General features: G+C 46.0%; 1 protein-coding gene across 1 annotated transcript in view; it reads left to right on the top strand.

Moving 5' to 3' along the window:
- myo3a (myosin IIIA) overlaps positions 1 to 22,669 on the top strand; it is a 47,102-nt gene that overhangs the window by 22,353 nt on the left and 2,080 nt on the right. Inside the window, 30 exon segments of the mRNA XM_030099275.1 lie at positions 1,056 to 1,121; positions 1,285 to 1,440; positions 1,736 to 1,777; positions 3,284 to 3,380; positions 4,085 to 4,201; positions 4,666 to 4,770; positions 5,195 to 5,278; positions 5,431 to 5,633; positions 6,861 to 6,959; positions 7,073 to 7,187; positions 8,820 to 8,946; positions 9,349 to 9,559; positions 9,824 to 9,971; positions 11,681 to 11,834; positions 12,078 to 12,166; positions 12,272 to 12,401; positions 12,959 to 13,041; positions 13,295 to 13,336; positions 14,100 to 14,162; positions 14,548 to 14,628; positions 14,714 to 14,919; positions 15,077 to 15,188; positions 15,626 to 15,788; positions 15,862 to 15,938; positions 15,940 to 15,949; positions 16,044 to 16,167; positions 16,245 to 17,436; positions 17,530 to 17,674; positions 19,783 to 19,874; positions 20,837 to 20,877. Of these exon segments, the coding sequence (XP_029955135.1) occupies positions 1,056 to 1,121; positions 1,285 to 1,440; positions 1,736 to 1,777; positions 3,284 to 3,380; positions 4,085 to 4,201; positions 4,666 to 4,770; positions 5,195 to 5,278; positions 5,431 to 5,633; positions 6,861 to 6,959; positions 7,073 to 7,187; positions 8,820 to 8,946; positions 9,349 to 9,559; positions 9,824 to 9,971; positions 11,681 to 11,834; positions 12,078 to 12,166; positions 12,272 to 12,401; positions 12,959 to 13,041; positions 13,295 to 13,336; positions 14,100 to 14,162; positions 14,548 to 14,628; positions 14,714 to 14,919; positions 15,077 to 15,188; positions 15,626 to 15,788; positions 15,862 to 15,938; positions 15,940 to 15,949; positions 16,044 to 16,167; positions 16,245 to 17,436; positions 17,530 to 17,674; positions 19,783 to 19,874; positions 20,837 to 20,877 (4,374 nt within the window).

Here is a 22,669-nt window from a genome sequence, read left to right as displayed (position 1 = left end):
GGTAGTTTGCTGGTGCGTCCTTTCTTCAAACTATCAATACATTTGAATTTGAGAATAAATCAGCCATCCCAGTTTTCTAAACGAAGGTGTTACATGAGCAGGATTCCTTTCTCCTGGCCTGTCAGAGACTCGGGGATTCAGAGGAGGACTTGGACGACAGTATCTATACCGAAGTCAAATCCCGGCTCAGAGCGTCAGCCTCTGAAGCAGGTAAAGATTAGAGGAGCCGTCCTAATTATGCTCACGTGTTACGAGTCAAGCGCTCCGTCTTCATTATGTGTAACTGAGAAGAATTCAGTTTTTGGTGCACTTTCTGTGCAACATGGACTGAAAGCTGGATGAAGTGAGACTGAAACTCATCCAGCCGGAGCGTAAACAGGGTGTTAAAAATCAAACATGAAGTTCAGACTTACCGGGAGTAAATAGTCCAACTCTAAACCGACCCTGATGAGAGCATCGTCCTGGTCGTAGAAGAAAAAACACTTTAGTCGTAGCAGCATTAGCTTTTAACAGACTGCTAATAAACATCTGAAGCTATTTGAGACGCTTGTCCTGCCATGAGACCAGTTCATCTCTGTGGAAGCGGCGGTGTGAAGGGCCCTGATGCATTAGCAGGCAGATGTGCCACAAACCCACCTGTAAAACGGCACTTCAGGCAGAACGAGGAATTATGGTGAATTAGCTCCGTCGTTCCGTCGCTGCGAGGCCTTGTTAAGTTTAACCCTTTAACCACGCCTTGTGAAGGTTTTCATTTGATGTTTTCAGGAGAAAGTATAAGATTGTATGAATGTCTCTCCAACCTTACAGACAGTAGTTTCCCCCCCCCCCGTGGCTGTGTTAATACCCCCCAGGTGCCCCGATGGGGGGTCATTAGTTACTGCCTCACGTCGCCACAGAAACACCTCTGGATGTCTTCAATGACAAATTGCTCGGGTGTTGAGATTTCACTCCGTCGTTCCACTCGGTGCCCCGGCCTTTTGTTCTCCGCCCCACCTGAATAAATCCCATCTCATCTTATCTTTCCATTTATCTTTTCCATTTCTCCCTCTGAACAGAAACCCTCCGCCTACTCTCCACCAGCCCGAGCTCTGGTCAGACGACTTTAATGACTTCATCTGCAAGTGAGTGCGGCCGCGGCCGAGGGCTTTTTGCCGCCGCTCTGCGGTGGATAAATATTTACAGCCACCGTACGAACCCAGAAGCTTTGAATGTTAATGTGAGACGTTCACCGCTCTCCCGTTTTCTGCTGTTCCCTTTGTCCCCTCCGCCTCCTCCACGCCACAGATGTCTGATTAAGGACTTTGAGCTGAGACCGAATGTACTAGACCTGCTCCAGCATGTGTTCATCAAGCAGACGGTCGGCAGAGAGAGAATCCTGCAGAAACAACTGATTGAGCTCATTGATCTCAATCAGCAGATGGGAGTGATTGAAAAAACAAGGTATTTGCGTCCATTTCGGATTCCTCTGACTCCTGAGTTTGTTTGTTTTTTTAATTCATGCTACTAGTTTGTGTCAAATACTCACTGGAAGTTTTTGTCACTGGGCTACATGTAGCTTAGCTTCTCGCAAACAACGTAATCCAAATTACCCTCCTCGTGCTGTTTTACAAGCTCTGTCAGCCTCACTCAGACAGCAGCTCAGTCCCACAGCGGCCTCACGAGTCCCAGTGTTCGCCTGGGAAATGTGTTTTACCCGTGCAGTGGTGAAATATTAATCCTATTTCTGTCATTTAAGCCATCATGGAAAGACAGACAGGAGCTCAGACAGTAATGACAGGTAACCGATGCCTCTGTGACCTTTACGCCACCCTAGGAGCTTTTTTAGTTCAGCCCCAGCTTTTGTTGTAGTTGTGATCGTGTACGTGTATTCACCAGGCTGACTGATACTGTTTACATGCTCCATCCTCCATTGTCATGTGTGTTTTACTGTGACGGGTTTTCGAAACCTGAGCCTTAAAGGGATACTTCAACATTTTGGCAATCTGGCCCATTTACTGCAATTCCTTAGTCATTTCGAACAGCGTACTTACTTTTTTTGTGAGGGTGAGCTGTTGTTTATTCAGAGGTGAGGCGGGGAAGGTTTTCGGGACGGACACAATGGAAGTGAACGGTATTTTTGTTCCCCCTCATCAAACTCATCAAATACACAATCCAACAACCCCAAAACACTTTGGTGGACACGTTATAATCTGCACATTCACTACGCTGTGAAATGTTAATGCAAAATTACGAGATTGAGTTGTTTATGCGAAGATTGCTAAGACGGAACTACTTATTAAACATGGCGTTTGGGCGTAGTGATTTCAAAAGAAAAAGTAGTTCCCAGTATTTGCTTCAGTGTCGTAACGCTACAATATTATTTGTTGGTGTTCCACAGCGTAGTGAATGTGCGGATTATAACGTGTCCACCAAAGTGTTTTGGGGTTGTTGGATTTTGTATTTGATGAGTGTGACGAGGGGAACCAAAAATACCATCCACTTCCATTGTGTCTGTCCCGAAAACCTTCCCCGACTCGCCTCTGAATAAACAACAGCTCGCCCTCACAAAAAAAGTAAGTATGCTGTTCGAAATGACTAAGGAATTGCGCTAAATGGGCCAATTTTGCCAAAATGTTAAAGTATCGCTTTAACTTGATATAGTCTCCAGAAGCTCAACACCAGTGAAGTTGTTTCAGACTATTTGTGGATTTCTGCTGCTGTAGCTCGTCAGCGCCGTATTGACACAGAGACCTGCTCCTCACTGGATAATTTCTGGTTCCCAAATGACTCTCTGTCAATCCTCCAAATGCTTATGTGTGAAAACGTAGAGGAGAGCAACAATTTCTCAAACATTCAGACCAGCAGCTGTGCTACAAATCCCATTTCTTCCATTCTCATGCAGTGTTTGAACCCATCTGGACTCTGCCTTTACATCTAAATACATTGAGCTGGTTCTTTGTGATTGACCGATTAGCTATTTGCCTGAATGGGATTTGAACGGGCGTACCTAATAAAGTGAGTGGAGATACATTCAGATGCATCCAGAAATTAACTACAGCTCCTTTGGTGAGTGGTTTGTACAAATATATTGATTAGTGCAATAGGTCAAGATGAAATGCTCGTCCGGCTCAGGGCTCAAAATCAGAATATAAACTGATTTTTATTTTCATTGCACATTGTGTCCTGTGAAGAAGCGTGCCCCTGGCAGCCCTGCGTGTCTGTAGTCGTGGTCATACCGCTCTGACTCTGAATGAAGAGAACTTCCACAGTGAGAGACTGTGATTGTGCCTCCTGTGAATTCCAGGCATGAACGTATCCACACCAAAAAAGGAAGCAACATGAAGTCCCAGAGCGATCCAGACGAGGTGGACGACCTCGCCACCCTTGAAGTTCTAGATGAGGTACGAAAATCCAAATAGTGCTCTCTTCAATTTCAGCATATAACCATGTTGTTTTTATTAGTGTCCATCAGAACCCTTCTTTATATCAGCAAACTTTGACATCTCAACCATAAGTCTTTATGTCACCCTGCTGCTGCCATTTTTCTCAGTGTGTGTGTGTGGGGAAAAAGAAACACAGCAGCGTCTTCTGTAGGAAAAACATTCAGAGCAATTCATCAAATCTGAGCGCCGCATTGACGTATTGAATGATACAACTAGCCTCAGTTGCCAGCGGATATTTCCAGCCATCCTTCAAGCCCGGAGGCTGTGGTGGAATGGGGGAGGCAGTGCGGCCGCGCTGTTGTTGATGTACCTGTCCCTGGCAGTGAGCAGACAGGCGGATTAATCACCGCGTTATGAAAATAATACATCGACATAACAGACGTCACAGGCGCTGACTTGAGGCGACGCGCACGCCGAAGCTCCACCTGGCTGTGTGTGGGATTTTTCTGCTGTTGTCTCTCTTATTACCACTCTGTTAATTTGCTCTGCAAGCGTGTTTTGCTCAGCAGCGTGAAACGTGTGTGTGTGTGTGTGTGTGTGTGTGTGTGTGTGTGTGTGTGTGTGTGTGTGTGTGTGTGTGTGTGTGTGGTGTGTGTGTGTGTGTGTGTGTGTGTGTGTGTGTGTGTGTGTGTGTGTGTGTGTGTGTGTGTGTGTTTGTCCAGAACACCGTCACAGAACATCTTCAGAGCCGCTACGCCAGAGATCAGATCTACACGTACGTGGGAGACATCCTCATTGCAGTCAATCCTTTCCATAAGATGGAGATTTACACGCCTGAGGTCAGTGTGTGTGTTTGCGTATGTGTGTGTGTGTGTGTGTGTGTGTGTGTGTGTGTGTACTTTTCATGGAAACTGTGTCTCGGCTTCCTTCTATGATTGTGTTCTTCTACATTTGGCCAATGATGCACTGACTGTGGCCTGGTGTGTCTCATTAGTGCCTCTGCAGTTCCCCAGTCAGCCCATTTACACACACACACACACACACACACACACACACACACACACACACACACACACACACACACACACACACACAGCCCCTGTTTTTCTGCCTTCTCCACACTTGACTGGCTGCATTTCGCTCTGAATTATTGTTTTTGCCTCGACTTACTTTGCTCCTCACAGAACAGAAATATAATGTGGACGGAGCAGAAGCGCACAGCAGACCCGTTTCAGCACAATACCTGCTTCATACGTTTGTGTGCACACCTTGAAATAAAGTTTGCGTTTCCCCGCTTTCACAGTACAATAAGATCTACATTGGAGCGAAGCGCACGGCCAACCAGCCGCACATCTTCGCCGTGGCCGACATCGCCTACCAGTCCATGGTGTCGTACAACACCGATCAGGTAATTTGCTGAGTGGTTTGCAGCGTCCTGGATGCAGGTCCGTGTTGAAGTCCTCAGCACACAGCTTGCGGCTCATTTAAGGAATAGTAAAACAAACAAACAAAGGATGAGCATGTAAAGTGATTGTACCACACCACTTAGACCTGGACCAGCGTGGCCCGGTTGTCTCGGTCACTCCCTCTCATCTCCTCCTGGACATGTTTCATCATTTGGTTGTGTCTTCTCTATTTGCATCGTTCGATTTGCTTGCATTTTGTGCATTTGCATTTGTTTTTTCAGGTCAAAGGTCCATTACGTTGCCAAAATCAACCCACTAGCAGATGTTTAGCGTTGTTTTTCTTATTGTTGTGGCAGCATTGGTTTTGTGTGCATGTTGTGAGTCAGCTCTGTGCCCCCCCCCCCCCCCCCCCCCTCCTGTGTGCAGTGTGTGGTCATCAGCGGGGAAAGTGGAGCCGGGAAGACGGAGAGCGCTCATCTGTTGGTGCAGCAGCTGACCGTTCTCGGGAAGGTGAGTCACAAACGTCAATCAGCACAATGTTAAACCAGTCAGGTTTAACAATAGGAGTTTGTTGACGCTCCAGCTGGCGTCTGTCACGAGAAAACTATCGAGTTTCAGTCGTTACCAGCGTCTGTATCAGTGAAACATCGATCTCGGTTCAGGCCAATAATCGGACCCTCCAGGAGAAGATCCTGCTGGTCAACAGCCTGGTGGAGGCGTTCGGAAACGCCTGCACCGTCATCAACGACAACTCCAGCCGCTTTGGGAAGTACCTGGAGATGAAGTTCACCTGCGGAGGGACGGTGGTCGGGGCGCAGATATCCGAGTACCTGCTGGAGAAGTCGAGAGTCATCCACCAAGCCATGTAAATATCTCCTCCTCCCGGCGACCTTCGGCTCTCGATGGCATTCACAGAATTTCAGATCATGTTTCCCTTCCTGAGGGTTGTTTCCCCGCACGCTCGTCAGGGATCAGAGCCTAATAGACTCTCTCTTTCACTTCTGAATCTGGCAGCGTTTGCCTTCAGTCAGTCCGTCCTTTCTTCTTATCGGCGTCTGGGGAGCGCGCTGGGTCAAGTGGAGCGGCTAGCTTATTTCCTGTTTGATCAAAGATTGGGGTCTTGCCAGCGTCCTTAGCGGAGCTTCAAAGGCAGGCTGAAGCGTTTCATTAGAAAACAGGCCCACAGGTCAGGGAGGGTTTGATTTGCCTGGAGGCTTTATATGTAGCTACACTCTTTTGTGTCAGTGGTGTTGGAAATGGCAAATAAATCCCATCAAATGAAGTAGGAAACCATTTACAGATGCTATTGCTGAAAATGTCAACGCAAAAGTTAATTTAAGGTAATTAGTTTTTCTTTTGATGGATAAATCCTGTAGTTTTTCACAGCTGTGGGATGTGCAGGGGCTTTCCCAGCAGGGCCTCTGTTGAATTTTGTTCCTCCACAATACAACTAATAAGGCTAAAGCTGGAATATGTAGAAAAGGGGTTTATTCCCTGCATTTCTACAACAAATCACACACTGACGGTCAGTTACAGCTGATTCACTGATCACAGATGATCCTGATAAAAACATCTAGTCAAGCAAACAATGGACAAGTATTCAGTCTAAAAGCCATCAACAGCAGCTTCAATGTTAATATGAAATAGACGTAGTTCCTCGAGATTTGGGTTTATTTTTTTAAATATTTTCTCAAAACAGAAAACAAAACAACTTTGAAAAAATAAATGTGAGAATTACAATTCATATCAGCAAAAAGCAGGCGCCACCGTGCTGCTAAAGCTGATAGTAAAATAAGAAAAAATCAAAATACTGTTTGTTTTCTTGTCCCTTACTTGTTGTCACTGAAACTTCATTTTCAAACTTTATTTCTTATTCATTTAAAAACCAGGATGTGCTGCGTTTATCGTACTTCTACCGCACTCCTCATTTTTGCAGGTTACTTGTTTGCAGTCGTTCTTCAACGATCAGTTTTCAGTCATTTTGTTGTTTCGCTGTTTGCTGTGTCAGTGTAGGAGTGAACTTTGAAATGTCGTGCATGTCTGATTTTTTTCCTGATTTGATCGTCTGACCTCCATCTTCCTGTTTCCGCAGAGGAGAGAGGAACTTCCACATCTTCTACTACATTTACGCGGGTTTGGCCGACAGGAAGAAACTCGCCCACTACAAGCTCTCCGACAGCAAAACACCTAAGTAGGTTTGACATCCCGGAGCTCCTCTTCTAAACACTGTTATTTCCTCCTCTCACTCCCTTCCACCCGAGACCCCCCCCCCCCCATCCTGACTTTCCCCGTCTCTTTCCGCAGGTATCTGTGTAACGAACACATAAAATTAGGGCCTGACATCGTGAGCAACCCGTTCTACAAGGAGCAGTTCGATGCGGTGGAGCAGTGTTTCAAAGTCATCGGGTTCACCCTGGAGGTACACACACACACACACACACACACACACACACACACACTCCCGCATTAATTACTGGGAAACGCCCTCACACAGTCCAGCCCATAAAAAAAAAAAAAAAAAAAAAAAACGTCGCGGCCTCGATCCCTCGAAAGTCACCGGATGAAACGTGAGCAACTTAAGGGGGAAAATATGCGACACGCGCTTGAGGAGTTTTTTGCACGTGCTGCTGGGTTGTCAGTTTGAAGGGTGGCGCTGCGCAAAGCTACCGGCACATGTAGGCCGTCGGCTGCTGGCATTGTGGAGGCTAATGAGCCTCGGCGAACTGATTGCTCCTGGGATCTGCACGTCAATAGCACTTATCCCGTAATCACTTGGCAGTGCGCGAGGAGCGGCGTCCTGTCCGACAGCACGCCGCGTCCTGCGTGCGTCTCACGGTGTACGGCAGCGATCTGCCGAGCGTCGACTTCAAAAACTGTGCGGGGAAACGGAGAAACTTCTCGACTTCTACAGACACCTGGCAGTTCCCTTCCGTCACCGGAAACAGTGGAGACAATAGATTGATGTTTTTTTCATGAATATGCTTAAATTGTCAAATAATGAGGAAAACAACATGCTGAAGTGACTCCTTTGAAGAAAATGTCCTGACTTTAGTTTAGTGTGAACACCGACTTTGTCTCAGCCACAGCACTCAATGAAGCTGGTGTCAAATTACAAATATTCAACGTTCTACGATTTGTTTGAGGAACTGAATTCATTTAGTGTTTTTCATGACTGGACTGTTGTGAAGCTCCATGATCGGAGCTCCAGATTTCAGCTGGTTCAGATTCAGCTGCTGGAACATTTGTCGCGAATCAGATCAGACAAACGCAGAAGTCTGAAGCACAGTTTAATAAATCTCACACAGCTGCCACACGGGAGATCAAGGACTCGGAGTCAGGGTGCAAACCAGGTCGTAAACAGACAGGATGACAGGAGGTGAGGGGAGGTTTTACAGAAGTGAGAGCATGAATAAATCAAGTCGGTACACAGAAAGAAGACAAGGAACACAACGAAGCAGCCTCATCAGGGAAACATGAAGCAAGAAAATCATCTCAACACAAGGATTATAGACTTAAGAACATAGTGACAAAGTCATTATACTTATTAATATCGTCACTCGGAAGTTATTCAGTCTGAAAACTCAGGTCTTATGTGTAGAGGGGCTTTAAAAATATCCTAAAGGTACCGAAGACAGAAGACTTCAGGGCCTGCAGGAGCATCCAATATAAGATAGGAATTGTTTTATTTGAGTATCATTAAAAACCAATCTTGGAAATGTGCAGAATACAGATAAAAACCCAAAATTAACGGGCTTGGTTTGGTGGCTTTCTGTCTATTGTTTCCCTGTCTTTTTTAATTTATTTATTTTAAAACAACACAGATCATTGCTGCTTAATCACCTGAAGCTTTCTGCACCAGAAATGTGGGACTTTTTGATAAAATAGCTTTTAAAAATTGACTTTTATGTTATACTTCTGTAGTTGTATTTCAGAAAATATACAATTTTAGTTAAAATGATGTTGATTGTTGAACAAAGTGAATCAAGCGTTCTTCAGACATGCACGGTGACATTTCCCTTGGCTCTGCCCGTCCTGTGCCGCCGTGCTGCAGGAGCTGGGCAGCGTTTACAGCACTCTGGCCGCCATCCTGAACTCCGGAGACATCGAGTTCTCTCCAGTCGCCTCCGAGCACCAGACGGACAAAAGCAACATCTCCAACGCTTCTGTCCTGGAGAACGGTGAGACGAGGGAGGGCGAGGCGGGCGGTCGGGGGGGGTCGGGGGGGTCGGGGGGGTCGGCGTGACGTCAAACTGAGCCCGGCTGTGAATTCTCTCTGCCACACTCCCGTCCTCCCCCCTCCTCCCTCCGCTGCTTTTCATCATTAACTCTGCAGAGCGCTCCATGTGGAGTGGAGATAAATATAGGAAATGAGAGTAAGGAAATGAATTATACATCAATACAGACATTACGGGAAATCATTACCACACATGCAGTTGCAGTGGTTGGAGTTATAAGTAAATTTAAACACCTGCTCTGGCTGCTAATTTACAGAGCCGACTACAAACTAATCTGACTCAGTGGGTGAATCAGAAAGGCTGACGCGCGCCTCTCATCCCTTCATTCACGTCCTCTCCCGGCAGTGGCGTCGCTGCTGTGCATCCGGTCAGACGAGCTGCACGAGGCGCTCACCTCGCACTGCGTGGTGGCCCGGGGCGAGACCATCGTCAGGCCCAACACGGTGGAGAAGGCGGTGGAGGTGAGGGACGCCATGGGCAAAGCGCTGTACGGCCGCCTCTTCAGCTGGATCGTCAACCGCATCAACGCGCTGCTGCGACCTGACAGCCACCTCGGGTGAGAGCGGGAGCAGGAGTCTCACACTGCGTGTGTGTGTGTGTGTGTGTGTGAGGCTGTCTCACACAGTTCCTGTTTTTCCCTAAAAAGAAAAAAAGTGTGCTCAGCTAAGCACGACTGTCAGATCTCTAAAGTTCCACAAGAGAGAAAAATTCTGTGACGAAGCCGTTTTAGAAGATGAAATAAAGGAAAACATTCATCTATAAATTCATTGGTAGATTTTAAAAATAAAGCGGTTGTTTCTCTAAACCTCGTCTCCTTCAGGGAGGACGATAAAGGCCTGAACATCGGCATCCTGGACATCTTCGGCTTTGAGAACTTCAAGAAGAACTCCTTCGAGCAGCTCTGCATCAACATCGCCAACGAGCAGATCCAGTTTTACTTCAACCAGCACATATTCGCCTGGGAGCAGGTGAGGAGGGTCCGACCGCCGGCGCCGCACCTGAGCCCATCGCCGCGTGTTTTCTGCTTTCTGACGACTTGGATTCTTCTTTGAGAGGACTCCGTGTGCAGTTTTCACCTTGGCGCCGCCTCATTTCCATCTAAATTGTGATAACATGTCATCATTTGTCACCCGGCGCCGTAAGAGAGACAGCCAGGGTAAAATATGCCGCCGTCTTTATTTACGGCAGAATGAGCTTTGTTATTCTCTCCTCATGCCGTCTCGGGGGAGTGTTCCGCCTCGGGGGGGTCACACAATGGTTTGCTAATGTTAAATGATTTGGACTCACCCAAGGAGAGGGGCCATAAATCATCCTAAACGAGGGTCAATTAGGAGTTGAAGACACTCCGTGTTGGACTTAAACTCACTCTTGGGTATTGTTGGAAGCCTGCCCAGACGTACATTGTCCTATAGCGCCGGCAGCTCGTATTCAGAGCATACGGGGGATGTTCTGTGCTCTGAGATTAATAAGCAGCGCCACACCGGCGCCTCGTCTGCGTTGAGATGAAGCTGATATCCCGTATACGTCCAGGCTTTTATCACTGATCCAAACGCTCCCTCACCTGTACGTGGTTACATATCTTTACACATGTTGTTGCATTTTGTATAAACCTCTGCGCTCCTGCCGGCTTCCTGCTCTGCTTCATTTACCTCTCAGCGGGAGTTCATGCTACAATAGGCAGACAGATTAGACGTTGTTTGTTCCCATTACAGCCTCGTGGAGACGAACTCGGCTGCTGTTGAGTCACACGAAGCAGCTCTGACTCAGCCTGATGTGATCAACTTCACTTAAGTGGAGGGCTGAGATCGCGTTGCCCTCCAGACCCGATTCAGCTCGGTGTGGAAAGAGTCGCTTTAAGACGAGCTAAACCACAACGTTCATTCAAATCTGGGTTGTCTTTTAATGTGTTACAAACTTACATGATGTTATTTGTGACTTAAACTGTTCAAGAGTGAACGTACAGGCTTTCTCTCTTATTACATGAAAAACTAGATATTCTGTTGTACGTGAACAAGGATTTAAGAAGTAAAAATTAATACAGCAAAAAAGAAAAATAACTGAAGTAAATCTAGACAAAATTAGTTTTAGCTTTGGGGACAGTGCATGGAAATATGTATTAAGTGAATTAATCCATTAATCTAGTTGTCACACAGTGTCTCCCATCAGGAAAACACATCTTTCAGTTAAAGGTTTGTTTATTTACTTTATTTCATACAACAAAAACCGATTTTCTACAATAATGTCTTTTGTTCAGATTAATTTTTTTCACTGAATGTGTTAATCTGTGCCTTTTTTTTGAGGGAACAAAAGTTTGTTTCTTTTTCTCGACCAATAAAAAATAATTTTTGTTCTGCCATTGTATGCTTCTCTTATTTTCAGGAAGAAAAAAACACTGAGTTTGGAGGTCACATGGAACAGCATGCAGTTATTATCATTTTCACTGCATTGACAATATCAATCTGTTCAGACGTTTATATCATTTAATAGCTGTTATTATAGATGGAATGAAAGCCTTGCAACTTCAAAGTGGTTGTTTAATTAGCTATAAAGTGACGCTCGTAGTGTTTTGTTCACTGAACAAGATTTCAAGAAACTGCTGCCAAAAATATTAAACATTCGACTGAAATTCGACTTTTCTCCGCAGAAGGACTGAGATGTGTCTTTTCCTCCTGCACAGGACGAGTACCTGAACGAAGAGGTGGACGCTCGAATGATTGAGTACGAGGACAACCGGCCGCTGCTGGACCTCTTCCTGCAGAAGCCCATGGGGATGCTGTCGCTCCTGGATGAGGAGAGCCGCTTCCCGCAGGCCACAGACCAGACTCTCGTCGGTCAGTCCGGCGGGTTTGTTTCAGGGCAGATTTACTGTCTGTAGTCTTTATTTTCTTTAACAAATAAAGATGCAAACAAGCCAACCGGACAGAGACGCCACGGCTTTACTTAATGAACATCTGCACGCTTAATGAAGAGACGACTCTCCAAATGATTCCTTGTGTTTTCAGCACAGAGAGGTTAAGTAGCAAAGCCACTGTGTCTGCAGTGGTAATTAACTGATGTGTAATGTTGTTTTCCAGAGAAATTCGAAGATAATCTGAAGACGAAAAGCTTCTGGAGGCCGAAGAGGGTTGACCTGGGCTTTGGGATTCATCACTACGCTGGAAAAGTAACTGATGCTTGACGACGTTGTTGTGTGCAGGGAGGTTTCTGAACTGAACCGAGTTCGTTTTCATTTTCTGTTTTGTTTTTCTCCGTTTTGCACTTCTCTTAGGTGATTTACAACGCTGCAGGATTCTTGGCCAAGAACAGAGAAACGCTGCCGCCGGATATCGTCCTGCTGCTGCGGTCGTCCGAGAACGAACTCATCCGAAAACTCGTCACCCATCCGCTCACCAAAACAGGTAGAGGAACGCACCGGGTGTTGGAACCAAGAGGAACCGAAAGAATATGGAATAACTGCAAAACGATACTGAAGTGAAAACGGGAAAAGTAAAAAACAGCTTATTAGATTATTGCCACAACTGATCTAGACTCAAATATTTCATTATTATTGATCGTTACTCCTTCTAAAATCTTTAAAATCCGACATGTCAGGTCGCAGCCTTCCTGGAGTCACGGCTGCTGGTGAAGTGAAACAATAGACGACTGTTGCTCCGTTTAGACGCTCTCTTGTCTGCCAGCTCGTTGTGACACTGTAAGCCGGACTTGGCACGCTGAGCATCCTTTGTTGGCAGAATAGGCTTCCAGCCAAACTTAATTCACAAAGCCAATAATCTCCTAATCGCTTTTTAAAAGCAGTCCTAAAGCCGCCGTGTTTCATGACACTATGAAGATGTTTTTGCTCCCCTTCATTGATAAATGACGAGCTGCTTCGCATTCTCTTAACAAAACCTAATTAAAACTTTGTGAAGACGGTTTGTGAACTGACTCACTCTCTGACCGTCTGTTTATTTCCCAGGCAACCTTGCCCACACCAAGGGTAAAGGCGTAAACACAATGCGGAGCCCGCGGACGCCGACACGCACCATCACCTTCGCCAAGGTGCTTTCAGTCCCGCCTGCATTATCTCTGTTTCATCTCCCACATGAAGAACCTCCTCCAGAAACTTTTTTTTTCTGCTCCTGGATCACAGTTCAGCCGTTTATACTCTCACAGCATCAGTCATCCATGCTTTTACTGCTGTTGCTGGCGCTGTAATTACACTCCATTTTATTTACTTTCTTACCTTTTGTCTCCTTGTTTTTTTTTTCCTTCCTTCTTCTCTTGTCGTGCCCCCGGATTTCTGACCTAACAGATGGGAATGCTAACCTTGTACAGTTATTTTTCTTTTAGTGAGGTAAAGACCGTAGTCGCATTGTATTTTAGATTTTACTAATTTAGACCCATTTGTCACTCACTTTATGCAGATTAAATGACACGTAGCTTTGTTAGAAATCAGTCTAGAGTTAGAACTATTATGTATTATAGTCGGCGATAATGCTGTTACACTGCATAGAGACCTTCTCCCACTGTCTCCTGACGGCTCTCCTGTGTAGTGACCCGTTCTCCATCACTGTGGTTTATTTGTATTTATAGCACCATGCCAATTAACTTGAGGAAGGTATAACAATTATAACATTTCAATACCTATTCCTTAAAACAGTATCAAACATTTACACTGAAAAAGTCCTGCTCAGCCTCCTCAGTTTGTTCAGCAGTTATCCTGATCAGAAGCCTCGCGGTGATTTCAGGCAGTTGAAGGTAGCCACGTCCAAATGAACTGTGTTTGATTAGTTCTTGCATTGATTTCCATTCATCTGCATATTTTACAAACCAAAAAAAAAAAAGTCTAATCAAAGACTTTGAAGCCACAAAGAGCGATTTAAACGCTCCATACAGTCTGAGGCCGACGGTGTGCTATAAAGGTGCTTTCCCTGCGTTGTGCTTGTGCAAAGAAAGACACGTAGAGCTGCAGTGTGTTGTATGCAAACTAATTTATTCTATTTAGTCTGATGTTGCATACTGTTATTTAAAGTTCCAGCTGTAGACGAGATGCATTTGAGCAGATCACGGTCGTGATTTGCCGCCTTGTTCATCCATGTCTTGCGTCTCTTTTGCAGCTTTCTCCAGAGAAAAAATACGTGGTCGATGTGCCTCTCGATGACACAGTACAAATACAAACGGTGATTGGTGATTTCTCTAAACAAGATTGATAAAAAAAGAAGAAAAAAAAACGGGCCTTTTGTTGTGATTTTTAAAAGTGTGAAAATCCATATTAACCAGTAGGACAAAGCATCAGTAGAGTAGAGAGACGTCTAACCTTTATTCTCTTAGATGAAACAGTGGTTTCCAAAGTGTGAGGACTGTGTGAGTTCTGCTTCACTGCATATTGATCACAACTGGAATCAATCGTGTTTAGATGAATTCTTTTACTGTAACATTAAGAAGTCGTATTTTCATCCAAAGATTACTCCTTGATGTGAAGCATTAGCTCATCCTCTCACACTTTGAAAAACCCCTGATGTAAAATATTCAGTTTTTAAACCGATTCAATGTGTGTTTTTTCAGCCGGGTGATTCTTCGGAAACCCCCGCTCACCCGAGAGAAACCACAAACATGAGAACACAGACCGTGGCCTCCTACTTCAGAGTGAGACCTCCTTCTCCTACATTTACTGGCACGTTGTGGAAACGTGGCGGCCTCCATGTTTATTCCGTCTTCATGCTCTTCGCAGTACTCCCTGATGGACCTTCTGTCCAAGATGGTGGCCGGGCAGCCTCACTTTGTGCGCTGCATCAAGCCCAACAACGACCGCCAGGCCAACAAGTTCGACCGGGAGAAGGTTCTGGTCCAGCTGCGATACACCGGCGTCCTGGAGACGGCCAAGATCCGACGGCAGGGCTACTCACACCGCATCCTCTTCGCTAACTTTATAAAGAGGTCGGTTCCAAAGTGACATGACGTCTCGTTGCTTTCAGTTTGAGAGGAAAGGTCCGGCGTCTTGAAGCAGGCTTGTTGATGTTCACCAAATTAAAAATGAGTGTGTGTCGTTGACCCTTGTGTTGGAGGGTCCTGCTGATTGCGGTGATTGGTGCAGGTACTACATCCTGGCTTTCCACGCCCACGAGGAGCCGGCCGTGACGCCCGAGACGTGTGCTGCAATACTGGAGAAGACCAAGCTGGAGAACTGGGCCATGGGGAAGACCAAGGTCAAGAGAAATACTTCACAAAAGTCACTCAAATGACTGTATTTTAAGCATGAACCTCCTACTAGTTAGTGTTTCTAATTTAATAAGAGGGGAGACGTTTCCTCTCGTGGCCGAGAAAGAACTTAATGTCTTACTGAAAAGACCTTACCTGAAAAACAAAACCCTTGAGCGTGTCTCCTGATTATAAAGTCTCATTATTTTTACAATACAATCTTCAGGAATAAACGAGGACTCTCCTTCAGCTCTCAGACTGCTGTTCAGTGTTTTAAAAGTGAAGCAGACGTTGCAGCATAATGGAGTGTTTTCATAACTCGGACAAAATGGTTGTTGTGTGTTTAGCAGCAATCAAGAGCAAAGAGAAGCCCGTCTTGTATAGATGGGGGCGATCTAAAGGAAGTGTGTTTTATTACCATGTTATTGCCATGTCCGTCTCTCAGGTCTTCCTGAAGTACTACCACGTGGAGCATCTGAACCTGATGGTGCAGCAGGCCACGCAGCGGATCGTCCTGCTCCAGGCCTGCGTCCGGGGCTGGCTGGGCGCCAAGCGCTACCGGCGGCTCCTGAAGGAGCGGGAGCAGAGCGCCCTGGTGCTGCAGTCAGGTCGGTCGGCTGGGTAAGAGCAAGGCGGGCAGTTCATGCGAGAGTGGGCGCTGATTCAGCCTCTCACCTCCAGCTTACAGAGGTCATAAAGTCCGGAAACGGGCCGCTGATGACAAAAGCAAAGCCAAGCTGGAGGCCTTCATCATCCGGCTTCCAGGCTGGTAAATATAAACGGAGACGAAATCAGTGATCCTGCTAAATCCGGCAGCCGTGCCAGTCCACGCCGGTTCACCTCGCCTTTCCTGCTTTCTTCAGTTTGCAGACGATATCTCGCGAAAAAGAAGTACCAGGAGCTCGTGGATGAGAAGAACAAAGCAGCCACCAAGATTCAAGCTCGCTACAGAGGGCACAAAGAGAGGAAGAGTTTCCAGAGGAAACGGTACGAGACACGGGAACGGTGCAAACTGTGGCTCTGGAAACCAAACCAGCGGTCAACTGTTTACTGCTTTTTCACAGGGAAGCCAGAGAGAAACAGAAAGCCGAACAGGCTCTGAAAGAGACGGAGGGAGCAGCAGCAGAGGCAGACAAAAACACCACCGAAGAAGAAAGTACCCCTTCTCCAGAAGGCAACGGGAAGACCGAGGAAGAAGAGGAAACTAAAGCTGCCGTTGTTCTTCAGAGCAACTTCAGAGGATACAAAGAGAGGAAGAAGTTTAAGGAGCGGAAAAAGACGATGGCTGGAGCTGAGCTGGAGATACCGAACGAAGCGGTGGAAGAAAGCCAGGAAGCAGGAGGCAAAGGAGAGAACGATGAAGACGAGAGCACCTATGAAGCAGAGGAGAACGACGACAGCGATCACACTCAGGTGCCAGAAGACGAGGAGCATACGGAAGTGGCAGATGAGCCTGTGATCGGAGACGCAGATCCTGGAAACGAAGAGGACAAGAAGGAGGAAGTGAACCTGGAAGAGGAAACCAAGGCAGCCACCGTCCTCCAGAGTAACTTCAGGGGTCACAAAGAAAGGAAGAGACTGCAGGAGGAAGGGAAGATCCCAGCAAGGAAACAGGAAGTGAAGAGTTCCACAAGTGAAGACGCTGAAAGAGAAGAGTCGACAGCAGCTCAGGCCGAACCGGAGCAGGCGAAGTCAGACGATCCAGACGAGACCAAAGCAGCGGTGGTGCTGCAGAGCAACTTCCGCGGCCACAAGGAGCGAAAACGGCTGGAAGAGGAGGGCAAAATCCCCCGGAAGAGGAAGACCGAGCCAGACGGACCGCCACAACCTCCCAAAGAGGAGCAGGAAGCGTCGGCGGCAGAATCCCAGCAGGACGGTTCTGCCGAGACCTCCGGGGGTCTGGAGGAGGAAAAGGCAGCGACTGTCCTTCAGAGCAACTTCAGAGGCCACCGAGACCGAAAGAAGCTGAAGGCGGAGCGAGAAGCCCAGAGGAGAGCTGAGGAGTCCAGCGAGGTTCCCCTGGAGTCGGAAGAGAAACAGGGCGAGGCGGCAGAGCAGGAGGAGGCGCTGGACGTCAATGACGTTCTGATCGAGCGCAGAGAGGAGACGGACGAGGAGAAGGAGCGGCAGGAGGAGGAGCAGGCCGCGGTGAAGATCCAGAGTAACTTCAGGGGCTACAAGGACCGAAAGCAGCTGAAGGCCAACAAGCAAACGGCTCAGCACGAAGCCAGGAGGGTGGAGAGCTTCTCCAAGGAGGTGACCGGCTCACGCTGACTCCGTCAGGCAGCCAGGACGACGTCTGCTTGGCTTTCCAGTCATGTATTGTTTTATTTTCACCTGTATCAACAGATTGCCAAGACTTCTCAGGAGTTTCTGGCCCTGCAGAGGAAGTTGAACGAGATAATCCAGGCCCATCAATCAAACCCGGAGAGCAACGGCATGTTCGTGAGAGGAAAAGCAATCAATGGCTACGCTCCCCAGCGTCGCCAATCAAGTAAGATAACAGAGATCTGCTGTTAGAAATGAATTATTAAGACACGGAAAATAATCATTCATAATGTTGGCGGTTTGGATTCTCGAAGCCTTGAACCAGCAGATAATTGAGAGAATCGGTCTTTCTGTTAAAGGTCACCACATCTTCTCCTTTTCGCCGAGCCCGCTGCACCTTCAGCGGTGGACAAATATGAAAATACACACTCTAGAAAATAAATAAAATGACAGCTTTCGATAGAAAAGGTTCAGAATTGACATTCGTTGTCACGATCATCTCAAACGTAAAGAGCGTTTGAGCTCATTTCAGCTATTTTCACGCTGCGAGATGCAGATTTTATTGCTTCATTCATCCAGATGTCCTCAGTCGACGCGGTCGAACCGAGCGAGGGCGTTTTCTTTTGTCTGCCGAGCGACTTCATGAGATCAAGGAAAGCAGAGAGAAAGTCAAGTGCTCGAACAGGAGGTGCCTTTCTATCCTGACATGTCATCAGAAATATAATGTGATTTACCCAGGTGATAGCTGTAATTGCCTTCAGCGGGGTGAGCTGAGGGGGGGGAGGGGGGGAGGCAGCAAATTGAAAGTTCACCGTCTTTGGAAAACCGAGCTGGCAGCTGAAATGTCAGCGTCGTCCGAGGTTCAGGTGTCTCCGGTCAATAATGTAATTATTATGTAATGAAGCCGGTTTCGCTCCTCGGCGGCTGTCATGATTATTCAATCGTTTGTTTGATATTTGAAGTCGGGTACAGTTTTACTTCAAGTGTAAGGGATTTAAATTGAATTTTGGATCTCTTTCTGGATGTTTACTTTTTAGTTCTGTGTAATACTTTGCTTTTCCTTCTGTTTTTTTTTTTAATTCATGTGACTTTTGTTTTTGTTTTTTGTCACTTTAGTTCATGTTATATAATTATTTGCGATCATAAGAACAAATTAACATCTATATTTGGATTTATACCCTCTTTATATATTTTTTTGTGAATCATGAAAGCTCTGAAGGCCTCCTCTGTGAGGCTAAGCTAACCAGCTACATATGTGGTGTAGTGACATGCGAGCGGTGTCACACACCGCCCCGCTGCCTCTAATCTGGGAATGTTTGCCCTTTACCAGCCTTCCTGCAGCACGGCACATCGCCCGAGGTGAAGCAGAATGAATTATCTGTGTTATTTCCAAGGGCGAGCGCAACTCTCAGGAAATTATTCTTCTCCGGCCGCCACCAAGTCATTTCTCCATCGACGGCGTTAATATGTCCTCGCGAATTTCCTTCGCATAATAAAGCAAATCAGAGCGGCCTGCGTCGCGCACAATGAAAGCAGAAGCATGCCAGTCACAGCGCTCTTCATGGGAAAGGTCGTCGAATGTTAATCATGTTTTGGGAGCCGACGTTTCCAACAATTATGGCAGGAATTAATAAGTCAGTGTGTAAAATTGGCTTCACTTGTGTGAGCAGTGCAGAGTGACCTTTAGGTTGAGCTGTTCAATAATATTACAAACTTTCCTTCAGCCTCTTTACCTGAGAACATGTTCGCATGATGGATCGTTTCTTCCCCCTTTTGTGCAAACTGTGATTAATAATGAGCAACGCACAAAGGTCGCTGTAATATATTTGTCAGTGCAATAACACAAATGAGGGATGCTGCTGCGAAGTGTCATTTACGGCAGACGTGACGGATCGCGGCCGCGTGTCCGCACACAAACACACGCCGATCGTCGCCGGGAATCGAACCCGCATCGACTGCGGTGTTATCCGACACTTTGCTCGTGTCAAAGGTTGTTTCGTCATCTGTGTTGGAAAATTCAAAGCGGCCTCGTGCCTCAGGGTTCCACCGCAAAACGTACGGCGGCTCGGTGAGCACAGCAGGGGTCAGAGGTCAACCTCCACTCTCACTCGCTCCAGCTGGATGTAAAAGCCTCAAAGTTTACAGCAAAATACTGTAAAACACTGAGCGGCGTCAGAGCATTCGATTAGTTTAGTGAGTGGATTTTTTTCTGTGCACAGTGGACAGTTTGGTTTTTGTAATAATGTTTAATTTAATATGGAGGAAGTTAGATTCAGCTGCCCTGTGCAGCCAGAAAGAAGAAACCTCTCCTAACGTCTTTGTTGTTCCTGCCAGTGGATCAGAGGTCGTCCAGGACGCCCCGCAGGACTCAGCAGCCAAAGACCCTGAACACCCCGGAGGACTCCACCTACTACACCCTCATCCATGTGAGTCACACAAAGTACAGGAAGCGCCTCCAGAAACTTTTCACAGCTGCCGTCACAGGGATCCAATCGACGTGCAAAATGAACGATTGATTTGCAATTTTCTTTTACTGCAAAAGAAAAATCTGACTGTTACGAAACTGCCTGGGAAAGTTTTCTTGACCTTTTTTTTTTGTGTGAAAGTCAATTCCTCTCCTGCACTGAATGTATTGAACAGATCACCACGAAGTAGCTTCCCCGGTAACATGTTTTGTTGGCTTCAAATACAGAAAAGTCAATGAATGAAGCCAAATAAGCAGTAAATACCAGAGATTCAGTGGCGGGTTTCTGCATTTTCTTCATTTATATTAACTGGAGTTTCAAAGATTTTTCATTTTTGAAATTTGAAAATTACAACTTTTTGAGGTGTTTGGCATAATATATAGATATGGGATTTGTCTCAAGCTGATTATGACTTGAAGTGTATTTTTTAGGACGATAGTACTCATCAGAGCAAATTATGTTATTTCGGTTGTTAATTAAATCTCTACTGATTCCAAAAATAAGAATGGTTATTAATTACTAGCAATTTTGGGTTTTTTCCCACATGGACCCAGTAAGTCCTCTATGGTTCACCTTGATCTCTCTGACTCACAGGAAAAATCATAATATCACTGTTTTTCTGATATATTCTAATCCATCCAGCAGGATTTTATGATATCTCATTAAAACAGCAATAGATACATTTCAAGATACCATTTCAGGTGATTAGCGGAGTTATTATTATTGGTTTTCTGCAGATCATGAATGTCGAACAGCGTAGAATTGAATAGAATTAGGTCATGGTTAAAATTAGAACTCATCTATGAACGAACAGGCCGTGCTCCTTATTCAATCTGTGTTGAAGGCTGCAGATTTGTTCCTTACCTCGTCATATACATTTAGTTTGAAAAGTAACGCCTCTGTTTTTGTCTCCCTGCTCTCAGCGGTCCGTCCAGGATGACAAACGGAAACCCAGGAAGGAGGGGTAAGTGATTCCTGCCTCATTTTAACAACCTATCACTGCTGTTCGGAGAAGCCGGCGAGCTCTGCCGGCTCGCCACGCCTGACCCAGAGTAATGACTGCAGCCGCACGGCGTCTGGGTTCCAGCTTAATGATCTGCAGGGCCGCACACCTTCGCAGTCAAGCTAATTATCTGCTTCTTCACCTCGGCTGTAATGCAGGAAAACTGAAACGGAATTCATCAGTGTAATCCTGCAGATGAGTACAGATGTGTTGTGTTTGAGAAGTATGTTTCAGTTAAAGCAGTGGGCGTCATCTTGACAAAAGCAGAGTGGAGAACAGAGCGTGTGTGTGTGTGTGTGTGTGTGTGTGTGTGTGTGTGTGTGTGTGTGTGTGTGTGTGTGTGTGTATGTGTGTGCGCACCCCTTCATGCATATGTATGTGTTGCGCAGGCCGCAAGGTGAGCAGACCGCCCAGAGTGAGGGGGTGAAGATGGACTGATAGGACGAGCTCTACAAGCAGGGGCCACAGTGCTTTATCACAGTGTCACACACACTCCCCCACCTTGATGTGCACACACACACACATACACACACACACGCACAGTACAACACGGCGCTACAACATCAAGGGTAATAATTTGTTAGCAGATAAATAAAGGCAGCGATGGACAGGAGCAGTTTCCATGCATCATTAGGGACGAGAAGGTCGGCAGGAACGATAGCATCTGGAGCCGAGGCTGACAGCAGAGGAGGGAGTGTGTGTGTGTGTGTGTGTGTGTGTGTGTGTGTGTGTGTGTGTGTGTGTGTGGGAAGACGCAACACTGCAAGTAGATGTAAGTGAGGAAAGGAAATTTTCATCAAGAACCCCAGATATCTGTGTTTTAATGGTGTTTCTAAAGAAAAGCAGTGGCGAGACGTTGAAGTCTGTGTGTGGTTTAGAGGGAGGAGTGGAAGCAGCGTCTTTCTGTTTCCAGCTGCAGCTGCAGCAGTTTCTCAGAAATAAGCAGAAGAACGAGATGTTTAGCAGCAGGAAAACAAGCTTCACCACCACAGTGGAAACTCCAAATGTTTCCATGGTGGGTTAAAATGAAAAGGGAAGGTATGCGGGATGGAAGGTGATGTTTTTATTTTCACACCTTGCATATTTGCATTGTTGGAAAGTTCAGTAATGCATTGAATGATGAACTGAGGTCCGTCTGGATTATATGTTAGACCCAATTTAATGTCTGTTTCCTATTTGAGACTGAAGTTAAACCATCAAAACTAAAGTCATAATGACACAAACAATCAAAATGTAGAGAAACATTCTCTTAAAAAAAAAAATCTTCATTTACAACATTTTGACTTAAACTCCATATTTTCACTTGTTTTTACATCATTTTGATATCATAGAGATAACTGTAAGTGAATTATCTGAAAGCTGCCAAATGTTTTGTTCAGCTGTGTGTGCGTTTTTTCTATTTTTGTCCCAACATTCTTCAAATCGAAAACAAGTGATCAGGCAGCAGACGTTTTCAAAATGTTGCCTGTTAATGCAGTCACCTTCTCATCGCCTCAATTTATCAGTTATCAGTTTTCATACTGGTGTGTTCATCATTTGAACCTGTTATGAAGTGAGAAGCCTTTAGTAGATCAGGCCCTGTGTGTGGAACTCTGCCCAGATTAAGGTCGCTGCCTCTGAGAAACATGTTGCTTTATTGTTATTATCCGTCTCACAGCTACACACTGTGTGGGTGTAGCTTACCAGCCACAGTAACACCTCCTAAAGTACCCTCAGAAATCTGGAATTTACCTCAGATATCATTAGAATTAAT

This window comes from Salarias fasciatus, chromosome 9 (genome assembly GCF_902148845.1).
Source record: "Salarias fasciatus chromosome 9, fSalaFa1.1, whole genome shotgun sequence".
In the NCBI taxonomy this organism is placed as follows: Eukaryota; Metazoa; Chordata; class Actinopteri; order Blenniiformes; family Blenniidae; genus Salarias; species Salarias fasciatus.
This window is presented reverse-complemented; position numbering and strand designations above follow the sequence as displayed.